At 42.1% G+C, this 13,496-nt stretch overlaps 1 protein-coding gene across 1 annotated transcript in view; it reads right to left on the bottom strand.

The window, feature by feature from the left end:
- The window catches only part of LOC115717660 (uncharacterized), a 34,440-nt gene extending 33,980 nt beyond the window's left edge, over positions 1–460 (bottom strand). The window contains exon 1 of the mRNA XM_061116387.1: positions 329–460. Coding sequence (XP_060972370.1) covers positions 329–460 — 132 coding nt within the window. The remainder of the gene's footprint in view (positions 1–328) is intronic.
- Between the last annotated feature and the right edge of the window lie 13,036 nt (positions 461–13,496).

The raw sequence follows: 13,496 nt of genomic DNA, 5'->3' as shown, positions 1-13,496 counted from the left end.
ACAAATCGACGAGGATCCTGAGCGCCGCAATCCTCGCAGTCGTCCATCGCGAGACAACGACGCAGAGTCAGCCTCTTCGTCATCGCATGGCCGCACTCCGAGCAGGTATACAAGGTCCGGCTCTGTACAGACACAACAGGGAGGACGTTATCAAGTACACCGAGGTGATCTGCGTGATCATCTCAACGCAGTTTTCAGGGCACGCTCCCGCGGCCCACATAACACTGAGACGCTCCGTGATCCCCATGCGGGCGATCAGGGTGTCAACGCAGGTAATAACCCGCCTATCGCGCCGGTCGCGACTACTGGGATTAATATCCCAGCAAACCTTGCCGCAGTAGTTGCGAGCCCCACAGTCGCAGCGACTCCAGTCCCTGCGACAGGGGGAATTGACCAAAGCATGCTTCTGCAAGCCTTGAAGATGCTCGAGCAACAGCGCAAGCCTATATACAAGCTGCATGGCACTTCGCCTTTTACTGCAGAGGTGCGACAGGCCCAACTTCCAAAAGGGTTTCGTTTATCCGAATCCCTCAAATATAAAGGTACTTCTAACCCGTTGGATTACTTAGAAAAGTTCAATACTATAATGGAAGTGGACCAGGTACCGCAACTTGCGAAGTGCCGCATTCTTGCGGCAACACTCGAGGAAAATGCTCATGATTGGTTTACCCAATTACCTGAGGCATCGATATCGACGTGGGAAAATTTCGTCGACTTATTCCTCACACATTTCCAAGCCACAATGACGTATAGGCCACCCTATACGACTTTGGCCAACATCAAACAAGAACCTGGTGAGTCTTTACAGGACTATTTCAAGCGTTTTAACGCAGAAGTAACAAAGGTCGAGAAGGCCCCCGAGTCTTCGCTTGTTTGTATGTTGATTACAGGTATCTTGCCAAGGACCGACTTCTCGAAGGAACTACAAGCTCAAAGGCCGGAGTCCTTAGTAGAGTTCTTCGCCATGGCCGAACCTCACAAGAGAATCGAGAACTCTCTAGCAGAGTTAGAGAAGGGGAAGGACAAAAGACGATCACCCATACCGCAGTCGCGCTCTCGCAGTCTGCGAGGGAAGAATTCCAGGGGCCGAAGCCCAAGAAGACGTAGCCCGCGCAGACAGCGAAGCCCGAAGTTGGCTAAGTCACCCCCAAAGAAGGAGTCCTCGCCGAAAAGGAAGGGAGGACCTCGCTTCGTCAACTATACTGAACTTGCCGTACCTCGAGACCATATCTATGCGAATGAGGAAAGGAACGGCGTCTTCAAGAAGCCGCCCCCCATCAGGGGAAATCGCGACCGGAAGGATCCTAAAAAATTCTGTAAGTACCACAAGGACATTGGTCATACTACTCTTGAATTGGGTCTTGCAGGATGAAATAGAGGAACTGATCCGGAGAGGGAAGTTCGAAAATTATAAAAGAAGTGAGGAAGGACATCCCCAAGCGGATGGCAAAGGAGATACCCAGAACGCGAGTGGCTCCAGAACACCTCGCAATATCTTAACTATAATCGGAGGACCACACATCGCAGGCGACTCTCGCAAATCGCAAGAAAGGTATGCCAGAGAAGCCAAGGAGAGGCCGTTAACCAATGTGAACAATCTTGGTGAACGACCAGAGAAGCTCTTTAAGAAAGAATGCGATGACATCGTCTTTATGGAGAGCGACGCGAGATGGGTCCATCACCCGCACTCTGATGCACTGGTGATAGTCGCCAATATTGGTGGAGACAATGTCCATCGTATACTGGTTGACAATGAGAGTTCGGTGAATTTGCTGAATAACCAAGCCTTCAAGCAAATGGGATTGCAAGAGAAGGATTTGCGACCTATGACATCAAGCATCTATGGCTTTTCGGGAGATGTCATAGCAATTAAAGGAATGATCAAGCTCCCAATCACTTTGGGAACTGCCCCAGTAACAGCCAAGTCGATGGCCGACTTCGCAGTAATCGACCAATACTCAGCGTATAACGCCGTAATTGGTCGACCAATTCTGAAGGAGATGAAGATCATAACCTCGATCTATCATCTGACGATGAAGTTCCCTACTCCCGCTGGAGTAGGTTCGGTGCGGGGAGTCCAATCCGACTCTCGAGAATGTTATAACGCAGCTGTTAAACTTGCAGAAAAAAGGACGGTAAATGTTATCCACCTTTTGGATGCACCACCGCCTCGCCAGGAGATCCTCAGGATCGAGGAGGTGCCGCACATGGACGAACCAGACTTGGATCCAAGAATCCTCGATCACACCGCCGCAGCCCAAGCAGCGGAAGATACAATCGAGGTACCTATAGATCCTATAGATAATAACAAGGTTTTAAAAATTGGTTCTAAATTAAATATACAGTTGCGAGAACAATTAACGAACTTTTTAAAACAAAATCTTGATATTTTTGCCTGGAAACATTCAGATATGGTCGGGATATCTCCACAGATCATGTGTCATCGCTTGAACATTGACCCCGAAGTGCAAGGTGTCCGACAAAAGCGCCGCAAAATGGACCCCGCGAGGTACCAAGCGCTGAAAGAAGAAGTTGACCGCCTCCTTGCCTGCGGCTTTATACGGGAGTCATTTTACCCCAACTGGTTAGCTAACCCAGTACTCGTGCCAAAGCCTAATGGCTCATGGCGCACATGCGTTGACTTTACAGATCTAAACAAAGCCTGTCCCAAAGACAGCTTTCCTCTTCCTAGCATTGACCAGCTTGTCGATGCCACTGCAGGTCACGCGCTTTTAAGCTTCATGGATGCGTACTCGGGATACAATCAAATCCCGATGTATGAACCAGACCAAGAACATACCTCGTTCATTACTGATCGAGGATTATACTGTTACAAAGTAATGCCTTTTGGTTTAATAAACGCAGGTGCGACTTATCAAAGGCTAGTGAATATGATGTTCGCAGATATTATTGGAAAGACTATGGAGGTATATGTTGACGATATGCTCGTAAAATCGCAACATGCAGAAGATCATATTACCCACTTGCAGGCCATGTTCGACATATTGCGGCGATACAAGATGCGTCTAAATCCGTTGAAATGCGTCTTTGGGGTGGGCTCTGGGAAATTCCTTGGTTTTATGGTGAATCAGCGAGGAATAGAAGCCAATCCTGCGAAGATCAGGGCATTGGTAGAGATGCCATCACCGACTAAGCCAAAGGAGGTTCAAAGCCTCACAGGTAAAGTCGCAGCTTTAAACCGCTTTATATCCAGATCTTCTGATAAGTGTAAAGAGTTTTTCCAGACTTTGAAAGGCAACAACAAGTTTCATTGGAATGAAAAATGCGAGCAGGCCTTCCAAGCTTTAAAAACGCATTTGGGGCAACCTCCAATCTTATCAAAGCCGTTGTCCGGAGAAGTTTTATCTATCTATTTGGCCGTCTCCGAATAAGCGATTAGTTCAGTACTAATCTGCGAGGACCAAGGATGCCAATACCCGGTATATTACGTTAGTAAGCGATTACTAGACGCCGAGACGCGTTATCCTCAAATGGAGAAACTGGCTTTCGCCTTGATAATATCCTCAAGGAAATTGCGACCTTATTTCCAGGCTCACAACATTGAAGTTTTGACAAACTTCCCCTTAAGACAGGTTTTGGCGAAACCAGAAGCATCGGGGAGATTGTTAAAGTGGGCGATGGAGTTAAGTCAGTTCGACATCAAGTATAAACCGAGAACTGCGATCAAGGGGCAAGCCTTGGCAGATTTTATACTTGAATTCCCAAGCACCGAGGTGGCAGTTGTAGAGGGTGGAAATGACATTGTCATGGCAAGCAAAGAAGTATGGACATTGTATGTCGATGGAGCCTCAAATAACGAAGGTTCTGGCAGCGGGATCTTGTTAATCAGTCCCAATAATTTCAAGGTACACGCTGCTTTACGTTTTGAATTCTCTGCATCTAACAACGAAGCCGAGTATGAGGCTTTAATCGCAGGTTTGAAACTGGCCCTCGAGATGAAAGTCGAGTATCTACAGGCTTTTAGCGACTCTCAAATCGTGGTATGCCAAGTGAATGGAGAATACCTAGCAAGAGGCGGAAGATTGGTTAAATACTTAGCCATCGTTCGTGAAATAATGCAGAAGTTCAAAAATGTAGTTGTGTCTCGAGTACCGCGTGCTCAAAATGCTCACGCAGACGCATTGGCCCGATTGGCCTCAACCAGAGAAGCCGAATTACTCGATGTGATTCCGGTAGATGTATTGGCTCACCCAACCATAGATCAAGAAACAATCATGGAGATCGATGATGTTCAGAAGATTACCTGGATGACTCCTATCCTTGCATACCTTGAAAAGGGGCTCCTACCTGATGATAAAATAGAAGCGAGGAAATTGCGACAGCGAGCAGCCCGTTATGTGATATATGACCAAAGGTTGTATCGCAGAAGTTTTAGTCAACCACTTCTCAAATGTATCAGTGGAGAAGACTGCGGTTACATACTGCGTGAAGTACACGAGGGGATTTGTGGCAATCATACCGGAGGTAATTCCCTTGCCTTAAAAATTATGCGGCAAGGGTATTACTGGCCAACATTGCGACAAGATGCCCTCGCATTTGCAAAAAGGTGTGATAGATGTCAGCGAATAGCCACTTACACACACCAGCCCCCGAGTAACCTCCATTCTATCACAAGTCCCTGGCCCTTTGCAATATGGGGAATTGATTTAATCGGCGAGTTACCCAAGGGAAAAGGCGGAGTCAAATATGCTGTAGTCGCAGTTGATTACTTCACAAAGTGGGCTGAAGCAAAAGCACTCGCAACCATCACTGCAACGAAATTACGCGAGTTTGTCTACACCTCCATCATTTGTCGTTTTGGCATTCCGCATAAACTCATTTCAGACAATGGAAAACAGTTTGACTGTAAAGAGATGCGACAGCTATGCGACGATTTGGGGATTAAAAAAGCCTTTTCCGCAGTTGCTTACCCGCAGAGTAATGGACAGACTGAAGCCGTTAATAAGATAATTAAACACACCATAAAGGGAAAATTAGAAGATCGCAAAGGGGCTTGGCCAGATGAGTTATCGCAAGTCCTATGGTCCTATAATATGACCCCTCGATCTACAACTGGCGAAACACCCTTCTCACTTTCTTACGGGTGCGAGGCCATGTTGCCAGTTGAAGTTGGGGCAGGTTCCCTACGCAGGGATATTTTCAACATCTCGCAGAACAACGAGAATCAGCTGTTCTGCCTTGATCTTTTGGAGGAAAAGCGTGATAAAGCGCACCTACAAAATGCGGCTTACCAACAGCGAACCGCAAGATACTTTAACTCCAAAGTGAAGGTAAAAGCCCTGCGAGCAGGAGACTTGGTCCTTAGAAGAGTAATGCCAAACACCAAAATCCCGTCGCACGGGGTTTTCGGGGATAATTGGGAAGGACCATATCTCATCACAGATCAAATTGGTGATGCAACTTATCGACTCGCAACACTCGATGGAACTGGGATTCCACGAGCATGGAATAGTGAGAGCTTGAAATTTTATTATCAATAGTATTCGCATTATTCGATTATGTTTATTCTTGTACTTATACTTAGATATTTTTTATTCAACAAGAAAAAATCCTAAGTATAGGGGGATATATGCCCGAATGTACTATTGATTATATGAATAAAATTACTTGCTAAATTTTTAAAATTTTTTTAGCAGCTTTGCGAATTTTCCTACTTATTACACCAAGCTGTAATCAAAGTCGCAAATATATATATAAAATTGCGATTACACCGAGCTGTAATCAAAGTCGCAAATATATATATATAAAATCGCGAGTACCCGTGTACTGCGTAAATGTTAAAGGATAGCTATCCCCGCGAGGATAGAAATTTGTCCAAAACAAAAGGTAAATTCGTCTAAGTACATAAGTGCGAGTACCCATGTACCGCATATATAAAAAATAAAGTGAAATTAAAAAACAACATAAGTTAGAGGATAACTAAGCATCTGGAGCAGCAGGAGTAGTCTCATCCGGAGCAGTCTCATCCGCGACTTTGCTGACGACCTCATTCTCGACTTCTTCAGTTTGGGCACCCTCGACCTCGTCAAGCAGGTTACCTCCCCCACCTTGAGTCTGAGTAGGCGACATAGCGCGAAAAGCCTCGGCCATCTCGGCAGCTTCTGCTCCAAGAAGAGAAAAGTCAAAGTCTGGGACTTTGGAGAGAGTGGTATAGATATAATCAGACACTGCCTGATCATACTGCTTCTTCCCATTATCTTTCTCAGCCTCCAAATCGCGGGCCATCTCCACGATCGTTGCCTGCGACTTCTTGGCCTCGAGCTCCGCCTTTTCCTTCGCCCTGCTGAGTTCTTCGAGCTCCTTCTCCTTGGCCTTGCTGAGCTCCTCAAGCTCTTTCTCCATCCTCGCCACATCCTGCTTCAGCTTTTTTATGTTCTCCTGAAAATGAGCGTTCTGCTTCTTCAGCGAGTCAGCTTCCTTCGAAGGAGTAGCCGCAGCTTTTATGAACAAAGCCATGGACTGCGCGGCCAGATCAGCAGATCGCGTAACAAGATCCTCGTAAGGGATCTCAGCCAGGAACTTTTCCTGTATGGCCAGGAAGTCGCGAGCTCGAACAGGTGGATCAATGACGACTTTCTTCCCCTTGTCATGTGTGGTCTTGGCCAGCTTCTTGGAAGAGTCTGCGACAAGTGAAGCCATCACCTCGCTCTTCCTCTTCTGGGCAACAACCGGCAAAGTCGTCGCTGTTCCACCCTTTGGTTTGATCTTCAGGACAGGGGCAGACTTCAGAAAAGTCATATCTGCGAACATGAATGAAAGATAAGTATAAATCACAATCCTACCTGTTAGTTTATAACAAAAGACGAGTTACCTGAAATTTGTCGAGGAGTTTGCTTAGAAAGACGCTTGTCTATTCGCTCTTGCTGCTTCTCGGATGGTTCTTTATATACTGGCTCCCTTTGAAGACTTGCGTTCTCAGGAATCAGCTGATGTTCTCGCAACTTCGCTGTTGTACACAATAATCGCCAGTCGCGATCTTGTACCGGAAGGCTCCCGAGAATTTCAGCTGTCTCCTTGCTAGTCGCGTCAAGAGTCGGTCGAGCTGGTCTATCTGCGATGACAACAAAGACCGAGTAAGCAAAAGATTTCAAAAGCAATGCAAAAAAATGTCTAAGTCAAAAAATACGCGACATACTGGGTCTTCGATTAAAGTCGGTCCTAATCCCAGAAACCTTAAAGACGTAAAACCACTTCGATTTCCAATCACCCATGTTCGACACCATTCCCTCAACTCCGTTGATTTCAGAAGTCGCCCATTTGCTAAAGCAGTAGAAGCCGTTATGGAGACCTACGCTCTTTATGTCGTAGAAGTAACTGAACTCTTCCACTGAGGGACCCCTATGGACGTACTCCATGTACATCGCATAGAAAGCCAGGACAGTGCGATAACTGTTTGGAGTTAACTGAAAGGGCGATACGTCGTATCGCCTGAGAATGGCTGCGACGAAGGGGTGAAAGGGGACCGATACACCACACCAAAGGATGGGTATTGAGATTACCACATCCTCTGTGGGAATGATCGCAGGGTTAGTGAATGGAAGGTGCGCTCTCTGAGATGGTTTAGGACGTTGAAACGCGAGTCGCAGCAAATTCAACCTCACAAAGGTGGTGAAGTCTGATTTGGCAACCCTCGAGATTAAATCCTCGCACGCGAAGGGCTCGTTCAGTTGGGAGTCGTCGACCGAATCTGTCCCACTCCCTTCCGCCTCCTCCTCTTCCCCACCTGACTCGCGGGCTGGAGTCGTCCATTCCTCGTCCATCTCCTCGACCTCGATGTCGGGAGCATGCCTCGTATGTATAAGATAGTCGCGTGCCGACACTGTGGACTCGCTGTCCCGGATATCGATGGTACCAGGTTCTGCGAGTTCCTGCACCATCCTTTCGATGTCTACAGAAGACATCGGACCTAATTCTATTTGAGCGGCCTCCATTTCGGAAATGTCCGTGGGGAGAAAACTGTCCCTCTCCTGGTCAGTCTCACCGTCAAATGCATGGCCTCCCGAGCCGAGCTGCTGGCTATCCGATAAATCGCTCATCTGAAAGATAGAAGATCTTTTCAGCGTGATGGATGTGTGAAAAATAAAGTAAGTGATCTCTCCCGCAGTAGATTATAAAGTCGCACTCGACAGAATGGTCCGTCTCCTTGCAAAAACTGACCATTCCATCAATGTGCGAGAAGAGATACAACTATCTTGGGCAAAGTAATTCACGCAACCTCGGCTAAGCGGTATACCTCCAGAAACGGCTAGAAGTATCACAGTGACTCAAGAGGTATGCATTTTCGAGCATAACCCTGAAGTTACTGAGAGACCCCCACCGTTCCGAGACTACCTATCAACCAAAGAGTGCGATCATTCGAGTATTAACGCATGTCACAAATGGCTAGGTGTATCTCAGTATCTCAAGGGGCATATAATCGTATATATGGCCATTAGAATACTGTGACACACCCACTATTTGGAATAGCAATTAATACCCTCACAACTCAGCCCGCGACATATAAAAATCCTAAAAGATCTAGCTAGTAGTCAAGTGGAAATAAGTCTTGGAAATATGCGAATATTCAAGCTGTTCATCTGAACACCCGTGAACATTCAAATTGTTCATCTGAATATCCGCGAGTATTCGAGACGTGAAACAGTGCCTATGAATTGTGTGCGGTTATATCAGTTTACAGGTCATATTCTATGAATGTTACCCAGTTTCACTTACCCAAAACACATAACCTCATTGACACCCACTAGCATACATTCCTAAAAAAGCCTTTAAAACACCCAAACCCAGAAAATAAAGCATATTTTCTCCAAAACAGAAAACAAAAATGCAGTGATTTAGAAACTAACCTTTAGTTCTGATTTCTGCGATTGCTCTCAATCACTTCTGAGATTGAAAATGTTGTGGAAAAATGGTAGAAAATCTGGGAATGGATTTTTTCGAAGTGTATGCACTGGAGGGAAGTTAAGAATAAGAGGGAAAAATGGGAAATTTGATTCGTATCAAAGCGTTTAAATACCCATATCCCTTATTAATTGGGATTGTCACACGTGGCAGCCAGAATGCCTAAGGTCGCCCAATCTAACGGCCAACTATGGCCACGCCTACACGAAAACCGAAGAGTTTTGTGACGTGGCACCATAAAGATAATAAAAACTAATAATTACAGCCGTCATTTTTTGAAACCCTCGATGGGACAACCAAAAGGTCACCTCCTCGTGACAACCTTTCACCTGTCTCTCGAGTAATAGTTTCCCTCAGTGACCGCTCCTGTCACATCGGGAAACTAGGGGCATGTGTTATAGTGAGATTTCTCTCACCTAGAAACTCGAGACCAGACTCCTCTTTAAAGGACACGTGTATTCAGATTTCCAATGAAAGCTGAATGTCCGTGAGAGACTTCTCGAAGTTTAGACCTCGCCCAGGATAAAACCAGCGAGATACGGCGAGCGCGACCTAAGTCGAACCACGTAACTGTAATTCTCAGCATGCAGGGTAGATCCAACTCGCATGTGTCAGAACACGTGCGAGTGTCCCCTCTATATTTCCGCGACAAGTATAGAGACCAACTCTCTATGATACAAATTGGTCCCAATGACCCAATAGCCCTGACAGATCGATATAAATTCGCATGTCCAAGTTTTACCAACTCCAACATGCGATGTCTACAAGGGGCGATTACCTAAGGGCGCAGACGTCCCAAACGTACCGGCGACCTTGCGAGCTCAACAAACGGAACATGAACAGTCAACTCGCAGATGCGGAAGACGCATACGTTGATGAACTTAGTAACTGTCACACATTTATTAATGTTAACGTTGTTTGGGTTTAGTTATTGCAATTCAATGTGTAAATAATGGATTAACAATGAATGTGATCCTTATGTAACCGATTGGACACCTACTTTGTATATAAAGGGGTGATCCACCATGAAAATGCACCTACGAATCCTTTGCTACAGTGGACTAAGCAGATCATAATCTGACTGAACCGCTATAATTCTTTGTCTTGTTTACATTTTCCAGCCTTGTTGTTTGTTCTTGCATTCCCAGTCGAGTACTCGCCATTCTAGGTCGAATACTGGCACTTGTCATTTCCCTGAAAATTCTCTTTTATATCAATTAAATAATACATTTTGGTGTTGCGAAATTCACTCGACAACAATTGTGGAGTTTCAAATTGATTTTTTCATTATTTTAATGTCAAATAATTATTAACCTAAACCTAGTAGTTGCCTATAAATAGAAAGTGATGGCTCAGTCAAATCACAAGTTTTCATAAGCCTTTCTGACAGAAATTTCTCTCTTCAGAAAACTGAGGCTTCCCTACTTTCTATACCTGGCCGAAACCATCCTCTCTTTTCTTCTTCATAAAATTTCGAACCCTAGTGAAAGAGTAAGTGCCCACACACAGCAAGCAGTAACTCAATCATAGATTGGAAGACTGTGAAAGATCAAACTTGAAGAAGAAGGACATTCGGGCTCAGATCTTGATTATACTCTGCTACAGAAAGGATACAAGGGTTAGAGATCTGAGTGGAAGGAGACATTAATTCCGCTGCATCAATGTAAGGTTTTCTTAACTTTATATGTGTTTAATTTATCGTTTTAGAAAGTTCATATTTAGGGTGTTTAAACAACATACTTGTGAGTAGATCTAAGATCCTGGTACAATAAATTCCAACAACTGGCCTCAGAGCCATGGTAATTGATTTACTTGCATGAAATTTGGACTTTAAAACGATTGTTTGTTATTTGGATGGTTTCATGTTGTATTGAGTGTTATATGATGATTGATTGATGTTTGTGAATTTTCGTGAAAAATAATTGAAATTTTGTTTCTGGAATTATTTTTATTGGATAGTATGGAAAAATTAAGCAAGTTACTTTTTTACAGAACTCAATTTCGATTTAATTTGAATTAATTATGATTTTTTGACGATTCGAAAAAAGATAAGGTAACTGTGCACCTTCACACGCGCGCGGATCCGAGTGATCCTCGGTCACACGCGCATTCAGACAAGATTTTGTCTGAAACCGCGCGTGGACCTCTGATGATCCTCACCTACGCGCACGCAAGAGGCTGCAACCTCCCGTGTTCCGCCGAGTTTTCTCGGCTGTCACCCTGGGACGCGCGCGCGGACAGTATGCTTGGCATACTGTCTGTACAGCTCCCAAAGTTTACGTTTTTCTTCGTTTTTTCATGCTTTTTCATGGAATTAACTTCCTATTTTTTGTGTAGTTTTGTATTAATATATTTACTATTCCAAATTCAACTCTAATTATCCTAATGAATTAATTTAATATTTTTTAAATTTAATTCAGGATATTAGTGTAATTTGAATTTGAAATTAGTAAATATCTATCTTTTTGCTTAATTATTTATCTTATTTTTAAATTTGATTAAATCTTATCTTATTTTTAAAATTTAGGTCACATATTAAATTTTTTTTATAATTAAATTTTTTTTAATTATTTTGACCAATAGATGTAAGATATTTTGCTAACTTTTTAAATTTTGTTATTTTATTTATTTAAATTAAATTTAAAATCAAATAAAAGATATTTAATTTATCTTTTCTAATTTTTTATTTAATTTTTATTTATAAAATAACATTTAATTTTTAAAAGTAGTTAGCAAATTTTGAAATGATATTTAGGTTAGTTGAAACCTAATTTTTCAAAATTGTAGGTTTAATTTTAAATATTTTTTTTTAATAATTTCGAAATTTAAATTAATAATTTTTTTATTTTCGAAAATAATGAAATTTTTTAAAAATTTTTTTTTCGAAAATTAAATTTTATTTTTTATTTATTTATTTATTCAATATTTTTTTTGAAATTTAATTATTTAAAATTAAATAAATCCTACTTCCAACTATCCAGCTAACCTTGTTGCAGGAGTATGTGGTTTTAGCTTGTGTGTAAGTTTTCAAAACCTATTATTACTTGATTGCAAATAGCCATGGTTACTTTTTGTCAGATCTAATGATCTGATGGCTCTGTTAGGCTAAAATTAGTCTAAGTTTCGGGTCGTATTTTCAGTTAGTTTTCACTCTTTGTTTCTAGTTGTAGGGCTATTTTACGCTTGATTCTTTTGTTTCAGGTCCTTGGGTGTTTAAAGAAAGTATGTACAAGAATTGAGGAAAAGTGGTGAAAGAATCGAGAAGAAAAACCAAAGTTTGTGTCGCTGCCTGTTCCAGTCGCGACTGGGAACATGCCAGTCGCGACTGGGAACATGCCAGTCGCGACTGGGAACATGCCAGTCACGACGGGAACTGGAAGAGAGGATCTCGAAGTTTCAAAGTTTAACCCCGTTGCGACGGGGGCTTTGCCAGTCGCGACGGGGACCCCAGTGACGGGATTTTTGGGCAGTTTCGTAATTTCACGAATTTTAAAGATGAGAATTGGTTTAAATAGTGAGGGTTCGTGAAAATTAGGGATTATTCAGAATTGGAACCCTAGAAACAAAGGAGGAGGCTAGAAGAGCGGCTTGTGGCGACCCGGATCAATTGCTTCAACTAGTTCTTTCTCTTCTCTTTAATTTTTCTATGTTCTTTTCTATTTCAATGTTAATTATGGATTTGATTATGGATGTTTTGAACTAAACTCCTATTTAGGGAGAATGATGAATGTTGTTTAAGTTTTTCCTAGTTAATGAATAATTGCCATTCCTCCATCTTGATTGTGAACACTATTCATATTTGTGTTTAATTTCCATGTGCAAGATTGATCACCTTTTACATGTTTTATGATCTCAATTCGAAATCTGAAAAGTGAGAATTGAGAATGCTAAAATTGGATAGTCTAGGTTTTGATGTGAAACGAAAGTATTTACATAGCCTTTGTGACATTTAGATTATTGCTTAATGCTGATTTCATGTTAATTTAATTAAGAGATTAATTAGAGAGCATGAGATTTAGAACCTAGAAGATCTGAAAAGAGCTAGGTTAATTTATAATCTGTCATTCACTTCAAGAGAAGGATAGCAATTAGACATTAACATTGGTAACTTAACAACAGGATTCGTCTCCCTATTCTCTCATCTTGATTAATATTCACTTGTTTCTTTAAGTTTCTTGAATTTCTTTCTCCTTTTTTTTAATCATAAATACTTTTGATTTGCCAAATAGAATTATAAGTATAGTTTAGTAGTAATTAATCCAATTCCCTGTGGTTCGACCTCACTTGCGTGAGTATACTACTTGATTGCGTGCACTTGCGTAGTAATTAATAATTTTCGCAACAAGTTTTTGGCGCCGTTGCCGGGGAATTGTATAAAGATTAATATTACATAAAATTATACTAACTTCTACTTTGGTTAATTCTTTTTGCTTATTTCTAATATGTTTCTTTTAGATTAAATTTTGTAATATTATTAAAAATTAAATTTTGTTCTAATTTGGTTTTTCTTTTTAGTTTTAGTATTAATTTTGTTGTTTCAAATTTTTATCTTTTTAGTACTAATTTAGTTTTATTTT

The sequence above is a fragment of the Cannabis sativa genome, chromosome 5, assembly GCF_029168945.1.
Source record: "Cannabis sativa cultivar Pink pepper isolate KNU-18-1 chromosome 5, ASM2916894v1, whole genome shotgun sequence".
NCBI lineage: Eukaryota > Viridiplantae > Streptophyta > Magnoliopsida > Rosales > Cannabaceae > Cannabis > Cannabis sativa.
Note: the sequence above shows the minus strand (reverse complement) of the source record. Positions and strands in the feature narration are given on the sequence as shown.